Below are 14840 nucleotides of genomic sequence, written 5' to 3'. Positions count from 1 at the left end.
TTTCTTTAGTTTTCGTTTTTAATTTTTTTTTAAAACTGGAATGTGGGATACGATGTCGTTTCCCACGCCAGTACTCTTCCTCCCCAATCCCCATCTCTAATCGCGTGTTTCGTCTCCCTTTCTACCCACTCCACTGTACATTCATCATCTTCTTTTGCCTTGACTTCTCCTTCCCTGCTTTCTTTTTCTCCACTTTCATCCAAACCCTAGCTGTGTTTCCGTGTTTATGTTGTTCTTTCCACCCACTTCTCACCAATCCATCAATTGTGTCATTTCGATTGATCTGATGAGGCCTTTCTTTCCATCGCTGGTTCCTGTTCATTCGTCATTCCCTCTCCTCAGTAGCCAAATTTTTAGGGTTGAATGCATCTACAAAGGTCGATTATGTGGTCAAATTGTCAGTATCAATCCAAATCTCCATTAATTTCTTTAGATTTTTGCATTATGATTACCTACATCTACTAGAGCTGTGGTCCTATCAGTTCAGTTTCAAATTTTGGCTTTAAATACCCCATGCTGTGAACTCCCATTCAACACAATTCCATATCCCAATTTTCAGATTCCTATTCGTTCTGTTTGAAATTTGAAATCTCCTCTATTTCCACTGATTTCACTGATCTGTTTTATTTCTCCATTTTCTGCACAGATGAACTCCATTTGAAACTTATGCCCCGGTAGAGAAGCATGGAAGATCAGAGCAAGGGTTATTAGGAAGTGGGAGATGGCACCAACGGTTGAACCTTCTAAACTAGATGCTTTGCTACTTGTCTTGATTGATGCTGAGGTAATTTTCTCTCTTTATTTGTTTTTAACTGGTTGAAAGGCTTAAATGGAATGTTGGAATTTTACAATGTCAATGAGCTTGAAATCATGGTTGCTGCTGAACATTTTATGTCAACAGATATTGAATGGGATCTAACTAGAAGGTATATTAGTACTGGTACAGCAAATAAAGGCAGAAATTTGTGGCTTAATATTGTGTAAAATCAGTCTAAAATGGCATTTGCCTTAGAAGTGTTGGATTTTTGTTACCTATGAATACTGAATCTTGACTTATTATTTATGACAAATTTATATTGATTACCCTTTTTATACTACAGGTATGTAACAACTGCTGTGACTTCAGTTCATGAAATGGAAAATGGTTTCAACATATGGTCTTTCAATGGCAAGCATCTTTATCGTATATTGCAGGATCACTTCTTTTAATTAGCTTATAGAAGAAAAGATATTGAAGGCAAGAAATAAAGATCCAAATTAATTTCATTAGCATGGATGGTTGTTTCCTATTCATTTTTTCCCATTTTTCAATGTAATTATATTAAGGTGCAAATGAGAACTGTCGGTGCTCAGATAAATAGTCACATAACTTTTTATGTACTTTTCCAACTGATATGTGAGGAGTTGAGTTAGAGAGTTGATCCAAATATCTCTACTTTATCTATGTTGTGCTGTCAAAGCATGGTTCCTTATATGCAAATAGGTACTTTCCTCAAGAATATAGAATTTCTATATAATTGAAAATCTTTCTTTTATCTGCAGGTTCCAGAAGCATCAATTTTCTTTATAGAAGATATGAGAAAGGTTCTAGCTGTTTGGTTTAGAAATCTTACAATATAAAGACAGAACCAATGGGAAGAGTTAGATAGTGATGGAATAATAGACTTAATAGATTATAGATGTTTTAACTGCACTTAACATTGTATGTGTTTGGTGTATTGCTTTTTAGTTAAAAAATTCTTATTCCTTTAGGATAATTTAATATACCTATGTTTCTTTCCTATTCTTTACATGAGTAGTTTGAATGTGTCTCTGCTTAGCACACTTAGGAACTAAGAAAAACCTTATTAAAGGAAGAGAAGTTTATTGTAGGCTAAACTTCTCTGATGCAGTGCAGTGGAATCTAACTTTTGGCTTTTTTTTTACCCAAGTAGCAATATGATTTTGTTATCGATTAATTCTTAAATACCAGTGAAAGAGTTGAGATAAATTTATATGCGTGAAGTCATATTAGTATTTGATACTGCAATAAATAAATTGAATTAAACAGACTAAATTTTTTGTGTTTCAGATTGTGAAGACACTAAGTGTGCTGCAGTGAATGTTGTATTAACACCACCAAAGGCAAAGAAGAAGGCACTCAAGAAAAAGACATGTACTTTCCAACAGCTCTAGGTAAGACCTAGGAGTAAAGGAGCTGAAGAGAATCAGTTTTTTGATAGCCATCTTGCTCCAATTTATAGAATTTAACAGGTTATTGCATTGTCCCATTTTATGTTAGCACCTTTGAATTTAGTAATTTTGAACTATGATTTTTGTTGTTTCTATCAATGTAATGTGATTTAACTAATTTGATATCCTTAAATATAGAAATTTTTATGATTCTGTTTTCATCTTAATTAATCTGTCATACTCATTTTGTTGCTAAAGTAGAAATGAGAAAGAGGAGCATGATAAAAAAGCATTAAAGCCTACAATGACAAAAAAATGATTAGTCACTCTCTTTCTCTCTGCATTTCTTTACTGTTTATCAGCGCTTGCATTTGCAAATTCTGTGTTTAATGAATTTTGTTCTATAAAATTTGGTTCACTCAACTCTTAAGAAGTCTAAAATACTGTTGACTTGAATCATAAGAGAATGCATATTATTTACTTCGATATTATCTGAAGTGAAGACTCATCTATGTTGGTCTCACATCCACAATTGGTTGGACTTGTGACAAAAGCTTACCAATTTACACTTTTGATTCCTTTGATGAAAGTTGTTAATGCCGCAATGGTTTGTTTTTCTGTAAACCCACACTTGCAGGTTATGGTTGCAAGTCATAGTGAGAAAAAATGTGCAGAAGGCATTGGTGCACTGAAGTTTTTAGGACAACTTGATGACAGGCCCCAAAATGGGGGATGACTTGCAACATGGCTCATCTTAGGTTTCTACTTAACCCTTAGAAATTAATTTCATATATTTAAGGTTGAACTTAGGGGCTAATTTGGCTCCAACAACACACATACATTTTAGGAATCAAGATATAAGTAGTCTTTATTGAGATGTTCAGCATTTATGTGCCATGGTTTTTTCACACCCCAATACTATTTACACCTTATATTTATCTCTCTTCTTTTCTCATCACAATTCTCATTTGCTCTCATTTCTCTTTCCTTTTCATTCTTACTTACAATTTTAGCAAGTACGAAAACATTTTTATCTCCTACTTATGTATTAGATACCACTTTTAATTTCTTAATGCTATAAGGCTATACCAATGGTGGTAGAAATTGGATTGAATAAAAAAAGAGTAAGGAATAAATATGATGTTTTAAGTCCATGAATAACAAAGTTCTAGATTCAGGAAACAACTCATTATGCTTTTGGTGGGTGTTCCTCTTCTTCAAAGTTGGTATAATGTTATCTTCTGATTTTATATTGTCACTTCAATTAAAGATTATTGATTTAACTATTTAAAATGTGAAACTTTCTTAGTAATGTGTGTCTAGACCACCTTCCCAGCATCAACACCTGAGAGTTTCAGTTTAATTTAGCAAGATGTGGTCTAGACTATTTATAAATGGAATCCTTCCTTTTGGCCCTCTTTCCATATTTTTTGTGTTTAGAAAAGGATTCTTCTATGCAATCTGTTACTATCTTATGCTGGGTCTCAAATGGTTTATTATGTATAGCTTATATTCCAACTACAACTAAAGTTTCTATCATTGGCATTCCTTCTCCAACTACTTGGAAACCTCACCCTTCCTCCTTATCCTCTTAGCTGGATAGTCCAAATTTTCTACACTTGGAGTTCATTCTCTTAATACAGTATTATCATGTATGTGAATTCCCGCGGCCTTTTTTCCTTCATTTTATGTCCTTTATTTGAGATGGGTTTCCTGGGTCTTATGTTTCTTTTTCCTCCCTCTACTAAGTTTTCATCTCCCTTTCTACGTTTAACTTTTCCTACCTTATTTTTTGTATGTTTTGACATTTGAATGTTCTATTTCCACCATTGCGCTGTGAGAGATGCGTTCATCTTGCATGGAAACTATTTTGGTTTTCTTAATAATTTTCAGTTTTTGGAATTTTGGTCAGGAAGAAGAGTTATTGAAGAATAAGCACCTGGAGGAGGTATCTGATATGGAGAATAAGCAATCTTACCCAAGACCAACTCCATTCTATTCATTGGGAGAAAGTTGCGGCTGGTAGGCCCGCCTCCTTTATATTTCTTGGAGTTCATATTGTTTGGCTGTCTATCTTTTCTTTACCAGTTTTTCCTGATTTTCAAAAGGGGTTCAAACTCATATTATGTGTTTGTTCTCTTTCACATCATCGTAGTGAATAATTATGTTCCATTTGGTATGGTGAAGCACATTAGTCCCAAGATAGAGGCTTAGATGTAGGGTTTTCATTGAGTATCCTTTTATCCCATGAATTCACAAGATACTGTTAGGAAAATTTGTTGAGATCTTGCAATCAAAACAGTATAGTAGTAAAGGCTGATCTGATTTTAGGCATTATCATCGATGTTTACGTTGTTTATCATATGCTTTTATGCTATATATCTTAGTCTAATTCTGAAGTTTGATTTATTTTGAATTGTACTATTTGCAACCTTCTTCTTTTCTTGCTCTTTCTTTTAATCTTATCAAAAATATCTTTGGATGATGCACTCAAGTGGTTAATTATATGCTTAAATTGAAATTGAGTTTCCATACTTTGATTTCCTGGCTACAATTGTTCTATTTTTCTCTCTAATGAATGTTTGTTTTGCTTTGTTGCACTTTGGCGACAAATTACTATGTAACTTCTACTAACAACTTCTACCTAATATCCGGCTCTACTATCTTGACTTATTAGGTGTTTGTGGAATAAAGAGAGAAAATAAAATTGTGTAAGGTTACAGATTGAAGATTAGAAAGCTATTTAGTCCATGTAGGAGAAGACTTTAGTTGTTGTATTTTACTTGATAATGTTCATCTATTGTATTCAAAATATACTAAACTTTACATAATTTCTTCTGCCATGTTTCAAATTTCCTTACAAGGCTTATTATATAGAGTTTCTCCAAAAAGCTACCCCGATGCATACATAATGCATACCACACTGAACTAACTAACAATCTCTTCCGTGGTTTCCTTATAAAAATACAAAGTTCAGATCATTCCTTTGAGATAGCATCAATTATATCACCATTTGACAGGCTTTTTGCCTTGATGAACTTCAAGGATTCCAGTTCGCATCAATAAAATTGTCTCACTATTCACCTTCTCTTATTTATAAGGTAAGCTTAATACTGCTAGATGTTAGCATTGTAGGATTCCAGTTCTTATGTTTTAGTTTTTAACATTGATCAATGCTTTTATAAGTTCGAAGTAAGGTACTCAACTCAAACTGTTAAATTTGAGCCTTTGAAATGACAAGTAATTTACTAGGACAATCCTAACAATACAGCTAGAGCTAATTCTGTTCGATTTTTTGACTCCTATTTTTTCATGTCTTATGGCTAATTAGAAATAGGTGATGAATAAATGGATGGACATCAACTGTGTGCAGAACTTTCTCTAAGCCTCAATGCTCGGGAGGTTTTAGGTAAGTTTACTTCTTTTTCTTTCTTCCCCTCCCCCCAGTGTTAATGTCTATCTGCATAAACTCTTCTATTTAGATTTATCATGGTGGTTAGAGAGAATTAATACAATAAGAACAAGTAGTGGATGTGAGTTGCTACTTTTCAGTTTGACTTTTACCAATTTCATATAACTTGCCGTGTGTTTGTTTTGTATTGTTTGCATAGATTATACTTTGATCTTCCTTTTATTAGTTGTCAAGTTAAAAGTGTGGGAATGGTTGAGAGCTAGAAGCTACCACTTCACACATGCTACCTATGAATGGTTCAATGAACCAATCCTCTGCCTACTCAATTATTAGATGGAAGGAATTTTTAAGTTTACTGGTTCTGTTAATTTGTACCGATACACTTGCAATACTTTGGCTCTTTGTCAAATTATTGAATCTCTTTTTGTAAAGGGTTTGGGGTACCCTTTTACTCCCTTGAATGTATCATTGCTTATAAAAAACAATCTTTGTTGCTCAAGCTGGATAATGGTTGGGTTCCCAGCTTTTAGTGCCTCATTGTACGAAGCTAGGAATATTTACCTTTGACTTGCTAGGTGTGGATATTATGAGAAAACCAAAAAGACAAACGAGATGGAATTTGAGGATTGTGTCACTTTTGTGTGCTTCTTAATTGGATGTTATGATTCACGAGATGTAGCTTGGCTGTTGTCTTCTTTGTATGTTAGATATGTTAATCTATTCAATATGGAGTGGTAAAGAAACACATGGTATTCATTATTTTACTTAATGAGAAGAGGTAGTGAAGTTCATTGCCTCAAGTATGTGAATTCAATTTTTGAATGACAGTCTCATAATATGAGGGCGGGAGTACTCTAATTTATCAGTTTAATAATTCCAATATACTTCAATTCATTTTAGCATTCTAAGACGAGACGAATAAGCAAGTACAACTGCGGTTCACATCCAAAGATAGTAGAGAAAATAACAACTAAGTAAAAAATGTGACTGAAAAATATCCATTTACTGTTTGACAAATTAGTTTTTAGATTTTAACAATATAAAAACAGAAAATTTTATTTGATAGAAATTCTTATGGAAAATTAGTTGTAAAAGACAGTTATTTAATAAATATAAAGAATGTTTTTGTTTTAAATTTTAATTTTTTCAATATCCTAAAATATCTCATCTAATCAGTTTTTAGGATAATATTTTATTTTTTAAATTCAAAATAATAGATGATAATAATCTAATCTTCTTTTATACTGTCTTTTTTTATTTCTTATCTACTTTATTTGTTTTATCTCTTATTATTTTTTTTATAAAATTTTACATCTAAGTGACGAAATATTATCTTGCTATACTTCCTTTCAATAATGATCTTTCCAAAAAATTTCTCATGTTTCACAATTTTCACTTACCAATGCTTCTAAGAACTAATTAATTAAATCTATTATTATCATTTTTGGATTTTATAAATATAAACTAAGTTTTAAAAAATACTATAATTAGTAATGTTTGGTAGCTTTTTCGTTTTTTTTTTTATCTGGTATCAGTTATGTGGTGTATTGAACTTAGAAGCTATTACATAGTTTTTTTGCCGAACACCGACGAACATAGGATGCAATGAAGACACCGGCGAACAAGATGTTACCCAGAACATTGTGTTCAAGGAAGTTTTTCAAATGATTTACAACAATTATGTGTATGATTTATCTAGTTTCATGCTCTTTTGTGGGGTACTATTTCAATTGAACAACATTTGAGCAACATCCATTACATACTTATTTGTACCTCTTTATATAAGTTATTATCACATTTTTACAGTAAAGATTTGCGCCAAAGAACACGTCGACAGGGGGTCAAACACAATTAACATTTGAAACTCATATATATATATATATATATAAAAGAAAGATAAAATATTTCAACATTTCAACATAAATATAAGATAATAATGATATATAAGTGTTTGACCAATTAAAATTGTATGTCTTAGAAAATACATCATCGAATTTTGAATAATTGTAATTAATAGTGGAGTTCGTGAAAAATTATCCGTGCATCGCACGGACAAACGGGTATAATACTAGTATTCATTCATTCTTCCCTTCATTTACACTTTATTTTTTCCTTTATTTTAATCATCTCAGATTCTTTACTCGCTTTCTATAGATGTCTTTTTAGTTTTTATCCTGTTTTTATATCAAATTATGATTAATTTGTTTGTAAATAGTTAATTTTGTGAACCACAACAAAACAAACAAATTGGGAAACGTATGTCGGTCATTATCAATTATCAGTACGCAAATAATTAAAACACCCGTGAAATGAGTATATATTATTGACTATGGTTCCACTCCCTGGAGGTCATGGAGTTTTGTCTATATGCATGTGCTAAAAAAGCCAAGGAGCTCCTCTGATCAGTCAAATTAATCAGTGAGAGAAGTACCAGAAACGAAATGATTAAAGTGATGGAAGAAATTCTCAGAAAGAACGCAAGAGATATCTATGAGTTATAATTGGTGAATGATCAACAATACCTACACCATTCAAATATCATATTTTTCTATTTATCTTTCACTTCTTAATACATCATATATTCATTATTTATCTCTCTTGTTGATTTTTCTATCTGGAGTCAACACCCGCTAGTAGTTCCTAAACTTTTTATGATATTTATTTATCTATTTGGATTGTGCGGGCCCCTTCGTTAAAATATGGGCCTCGCCCAAGAAGTTAGCAAAGTCTAGTAAGGCCGATGGAGCTATATTTCATGAGCATATACGGCGAAGACTTTACTTAAAGACAGTACACTTAACTTTCATGTTGTGAGCATGGTGTTTTGTGGACTGGGCGAGCCCCTGTCAAAATAGGTGACCCGCCCATGATACTTACATTAATGGCGAACATAGTGCTTGTATGGACTCTTAGTCTGGAAATTATAAGGGACAAGAATCCAATTAGGATTAATTTAGGGTTTCATGCACCCCTATAACAGCGAATAGCGAATGTTTGCACCTTGAGAAATGACTTTTAACTTAGTGACACTAGTGAATAATTCTATTGCTCTATTAGAGTAGGGTAAAATAATTCTTATTGATATCAACTTGAAACATTATATCTATTTTTTTTTTCTAAATATACAAAAACCTAACTCATTTTTTTTGTACAACAAAAGTCTCACCTCACTCATTTTTTTTTTGGTAATACTCACCTCACTCATTGAATACATATAAAGAAAAAGATAAATATAAAATTTCAAAAAACATGAGAAAGTTTCCACATTACATATCCTTGTTTCTTAATTAGAGTTCTATGAGTTCGAGCATTCAATATTCTGTGATTCTAAATGCTCATAGAAAGATACAAAGGTTTACCGCCTGAAGTGGTTCAACCCTTCTTAGGGAGGAGGAAAAAAAACAAAAATACTAAAATTCTACAACACACAACACAAGTACATTATCTAAAATTCTAAAAGAAACTAATTGTTCAGAAAACAATTACTGTATAATGGTAATTCAACATTTCATTAATGGCTGAGTCATAATCAAGCATCATTAAGATCTATGAATTCATTTTCCCTAATGGTAGCAATGGTACACCATACTTCAAGCATAAAATTTCAGCAACAACACATCTATACTAAACAGGAAATTAACAACACAACCTTTTGTAGTGGTTGTGGCTTATAAAGCCTGTGGGTCATCATGATGATCCATCTGATTAATTTTCTTAGGAGAAAATGAGATGGACCTGTGCACCGTCAAAATGGTGAGTCCTAAATAGGCAAAGAAGGCCAAATAAGAAAGCAACAATGAAACCAAGTTTGTTTTGCAGAACTTGCGCACATGGTCACACATTGGAAGCCAACCCATATGCTGCTCTCCATATTGTCCCACGTATCCAATTGCCGTTGCAGCTGCACATCCAGCCATCAATAACAGTGTCATCACCTGCAAAATCAAGTCACAGCAAATAAAAAATCAAGATTCTTTTTCCCCTGAATTGATTTTTCTATCTATGTTTTCTGACATATTCTCTTGTGGGTATTAATGGAAGTAATAAAATGGATCAAGCTTTACCATGTAATGCACAAATAGGAAGAAAAAGACTAAGATTTTTTTTCATTTTTCTGAATTGCCTATGTACATTTCAGCCTTGTGGGCATTAATGAAGTTGTAAAAAGGATTGAGCTTTACCATATCATGAACAAATAGGAAGAAATAATGATAAACTTTTTGTTGTGGTGCTTGTTGTCTCAGCAGATAGTTCACTATCATCAATGTCAGCACAGACATGATACAGACCACTCCATTTGCAGCAACAAGAAATCTGTGGAAAATGGAAACAGAGGAGAAAATTTGTGGGAAATATTAAATTTTTTTCTTGATTTTTGGTTTTTCATGAGAAAATGGGAAATGGGTTGTGATGAAATTGAATCTTACTTGAGGGATGTTGAGTAATAGAAGTGAGCTTCCAACCGGATAGAGAAGATTGAAACGGTTTGGTTGTTGGTGACCATGACTGCAATTGAAGCTGCTAAGAGCACAATGGCTAGGATTCTAAGGATGTTCTGAACCATGAGGAAAGTACTATGTTGTGAGGTTGAGGTACTTTGGGTTGTGTTCACCATGGAGGAACCTTTGGAATCAGGCATGTGGGAACTCGTTTGGATTCACGGAAGAAAATTGCATAAATACTAATTAGGGTAGTTTATGACACAGAATAAAAGGCAGATATTGAGGCAAGAGCAACACCTTTTTCCTAGCTTTATAGGAGAAAAGTGGGGGAGAAAGACTAAGACATTTGACCTTATGGAAACATTGCTGGAGTAGAATGTATATGCATTTAAGAGAATTAAGTGTGGAAAAAAGAGAGGGGGAAATAGAAATAGATTTTTGAGAGGGTAGGATGAAAATAAATCAATAATAGAAAAAGGAGGGATTTTGAAAACAATGGCATGGAAAATTGGATTAGTTTTCTGTTTATTTCAAAACCACCAAGAAGATTTTAATTAATGAAATGTGTTTTTATCACCTATTTTTAGTTGGAGATTATCTTATCGTATACTGGTGTAGTTGACTCTCGTAGTGGGGTTTCCTCCATAATCAAACATATAACACATAAATCAACCACTCGTAAGTTTTAATGATATGGATTAATGATATAGGTTAAACTCTTATATGGTTAACTAAGTAGTACAATTAGTTAAATAGTATCAAATAGATAACGCTCATACTATTCATTGTATAAAGGAAAATCCTAATATTTACGGAATAGAAACGCAAGAGGCGAGGTAGGGTGAGGGTGAGGAATGACGAGACAAGGTGAGGAACTGTAGGGCGGTGTGGAGGAGGCGGGGCGAAGGGGTGGTGGCGCCAGGTAGAGTAAGGGTGAGGAACGACAAGGCGGCGAAGGGAGAAATGAGAGCTTGAGAGGGTGTGAGAGTTTGAGAGTATATGAGAAGAGATCGCTTATAAGGATGAAAGTGCGGAGAAATCATCAAAGTTGAGTATTGTTGACCTCCAGATTAACTCCACAATAGCATTAGTCACTAGCTAATTGGCTGTGAGCAGACCCAAAACTGACAGTTGTTTTTAGTGTTGGTCTAAAGCGACGCTAATGGTCGGTGAGCTGACACTACTTAGGGCCGACTAGAATGACGCTATTTATATGTGGAATAGAATGTCAAATCAAAGTTTTGCATTGACGTTGTGTTAGTTCAATAGATGCTAATGAACTTATTTCAACTTCAGCGTCACAACCGATGCTAGACTTCAACTCTATTAGAGTTGTTTCTTGTCCTGACTTGTTAATACTAATGATAAACTGTTAGGAAATCATTTAATGATATTTACATATTAAACCAACTACTTGTATTATGTATATGTGTGTATAATATTCTAAAATTTTAATTAACACACTAACAGATTTTTCTTAAATACTTTCACAAATTTAAGCATTGGATAGTTCTTTTTTTTTTTACTTTTGTTACCCTTACCTTTAAAAGAAGATTAAAATCAAATAACAACACTTTTGTCTAATGATGGAATTAGACTCAAAAATAGCTTTTGATCTGATTACTATTAGATGTTCCCCCCTTCATCCTTGTGCAAATCTGGTGCAAGCAATTGCTGTTAAAGCTGGTTTGGACTGGGATGTGCACTTTCATTTGGTCTTTAGAGAAGCCAATAAATGTGCTGATTATTTGGCTGGTCTTGGGCATAATCTGCAGCGTTTTGATTTTAGTAGTGAATGTGTTCCTCACTCAATGTTTTCTCTATTAAGAGATGATGTGAATGAGGTTTCTTACCCTAGACATATGTAATTTGTTTCCTGGGCATGGTCCCTTATTATATAAAAAAAAAATATATATTCCCCTTTAATTCTTCCACTTTTGAAAGGAATACAAAATTTAATTATGAGAGGTCTTAGCTTCCTCCATTGTCCTCCTAAAGACTTAACCAAACAAGTTCAGAAAATCTCCTCCACTCCCCTCTCCTCCCCTTCATTACCCTCAAACCAAGACTATGGAAATGGCTTATAGAACTGCTAATCACTTCTATAAAAATAATCCCTACGCACTTAATTTGGATATTAACTCAACGAGCAAGCTAACAACAATATAGGCATACCCCTAAATACAGGGCAAAGCCAGAAATTGATTACCGATACATATATACCATCTCTTTGTATAAAATGGCGAGTCACTAAGTTAATTAACCCCCTAAAAATGCTAAGGAAACTAAAATCGGAAGCAAATGCTCATTTTCCTTCATAACCTTTCTGAAAAACAATACAACTTATTTGTAGAGCTAGATCACTAAGTTTTAGGGATGTATAACAAGTGTCATAATCCGAGAACATTCTCGAAATTAAATAACAACAAAAATAAAATTGCCAAATAAAATAAACCATAAATGTGATCCCTAAACTTAGAGGTGACATTGCTAATTATTTCTTCTTCAATTCTTGTAATTAAAAGTAGGTGTTATGTTAATGTTTCACAAATGTCTGATTATAGGGATGCGGTGAGGCCTGATACCTCATCACGAAAATACAAAACCTTACCGATTGAGGCAGGCTACATCCAAATTAATGAAGAAATTTAGTTTGATCTAGCAATGCAACGCCTATGGCGGTGAAATGGAAAACTTTCCTCTTTCTATATCATAAAAGTACCAATTGAGTGAATGTTAGTGTGTCTTTGGAAATTGAAGGTAGAATCGCTTTCAATGAGAAAACCATGAAGTACATGTGTAGCTGCATGATAGGTACACAATATGAGGTGTGGTTATGAAAGAAGTTATGCCTTGTAGGTTGTAGCTAGGGATGTTAATGGGTATGGGTGGGCATGAATAGTATATACCCACCACCCGCTCCACATGTAAAAATATACCCGTACCCGCTTCATACCCACATGGATATCTATTAAGTCGGTTTTAATCGGATTTTAAAATATCCATGGATATCCATGGGCACCCGACACCCATGAACATAAATGAGTTCACAGATATTTATTTAAAATAAAATCATATTAAATATAAAATTTAAGATTGGACTTTAGACTCAATCAATGTGTAAAGGAAAATACCTATTTTCTACCATTTTTTGAGTCTAAGGGCTTCTTTTTACGATTACCATTGTAAAAGTTTACTTGGAAGAGAACTATAACTCAAACACAAATTCATTAGATATTTAATATAAAATCGATGTATATACATATAAAATAATATATTTTAGTATTTTATATATCGGGTGGATATCCATGGGTATGGATACATCAATATTCGTACCCGCCCCATTAATAAATGGATAGTGGAAATATCCATTAAATAAATCGGTGGGTGCCCATGGGCGTGGGTAATTTTACCCATAGCGGGTTTTTATCCGCGGGTATCCACAAGTGTGGGTAATTTTGACATCCCTAGCTGTAGCTATAAAATTGGATGATGATTGATGGCACTTGGATCAACAACTTCCCCTTAAATATGATTTTTATTAATAGTAACAATTTAATTTTTGAAAAATTAAACACAACTAGTCGTGTCCGAGTAGAGATGACAGAAAAACTCAAACTCATGGGGCCCGACCCGAACTCAACCCGAAATTTCGGGCGAAACCCGATATCTTTGGGTTTGGGTTTGGGTTTGGGTTCCATCCAAAATTTAAAACATGTTTGAGTTTGAGTGTGGGATTGATTAAACCCGCACCCGCACCCAAACCCAAACCTGAAGCCTTTTGCATGCAATTACCAACCCTTATATATATTATTAAAGTTACTAAATATGATTTTCTTTAAAGTTACTAAGTAAGCTTATGTTCATGAACTATATTTTTTCCTTTGTATTGGAATGATGATGAGGTTTAATCAGCTTATTTTCATGTTGTTCTCTTATGTACATCAGTACATGTTACTTCTGGGTTGATTTTTTGGGTTTTTTGCCGGTTCGGTGCTCACATTGGGTTTTGGGTTTGGGTTTGGATTTAACTTTTGCACCCATATTGAATTAGGGTTTGGATTTGAGTTTGGGTGTTAAGTATGAGTTTGGGTGTGGGAATGACCAAACACGCACCCACGGGGCCCATTGCCAACCCTAGTCCGAAGTGTGTGAGTGTTTGAATAGTGTCCAATAGCACTTCTCTATAAGTGATTTTTTAAAAAAAGTTCAAAGTTTATTGACGTGGATAATTGATAGAGTTACCCTGTCCGCCTCATGTGAAGTCATGTTTAATTTTTATGTTTATTTCTCTCTACATATGTATTAAATATGTGAGATGCTTTGAATATTTATAAAAAGAGATAGACACAATATTTTACTTGACATTGTCATGTCACATGGGAAGATCCAAATCCTTTGATTCAAAGAAAGTGAGGGACGAGAAGAATTTTAATGAATCAGAGGAAAAGAGAAAGAGGGGATTTTTTTTTATTTTATCATATTTGGTTAAGAGAGAAGGGGGTGAGGGAAAAAATGGTTAATAGTCAAATTAGTCCCTATCTTTGTAGCGAGTTTTTATTTTAGTCTCTTCCCAGAAAATTTTAAGCGATATCTCCCTACGTTTGCATGCATTTTGGTATAAGTCCTCGCCGGAGGGCGGAGCTCCGATGAGGCCTCACGTGGCACGCTTACATGTTTGATGCGTCCTACGCGGATTTTATAATTTTTTAAATTTATTACACCTCAATTTATTAATTAATTTAAAAAAATGTAATAAAACCCTTAAATGCCCTTCACTTAATACCGAAGTCACTTAATCTAAAATCCCCAAA

General features: G+C 33.6%; 1 protein-coding gene across 1 annotated transcript; it reads right to left on the bottom strand.

Moving 5' to 3' along the window:
* Window positions 1–9051: 9051 nt before the first annotated feature.
* On the bottom strand, window positions 9052–10392 carry LOC130732526 (CASP-like protein 1F2). Its single transcript, XM_057584553.1, has 3 exons — window positions 10012–10392; window positions 9766–9898; window positions 9052–9519 (listed from the first exon to the last, which is right to left on the bottom strand). Exons 1-3 carry the CDS (start codon window positions 10221–10223, stop codon window positions 9253–9255), a joined length of 612 nt encoding a protein of 203 aa, XP_057440536.1. The 5' UTR covers window positions 10224–10392; the 3' UTR covers window positions 9052–9252.
* Between the last annotated feature and the right edge of the window lie 4448 nt (window positions 10393–14840).

Source organism: Lotus japonicus, chromosome 1, assembly GCF_012489685.1.
Source record: "Lotus japonicus ecotype B-129 chromosome 1, LjGifu_v1.2".
Taxonomy (NCBI): domain Eukaryota; kingdom Viridiplantae; phylum Streptophyta; class Magnoliopsida; order Fabales; family Fabaceae; genus Lotus; species Lotus japonicus.
This window is presented reverse-complemented; position numbering and strand designations above follow the sequence as displayed.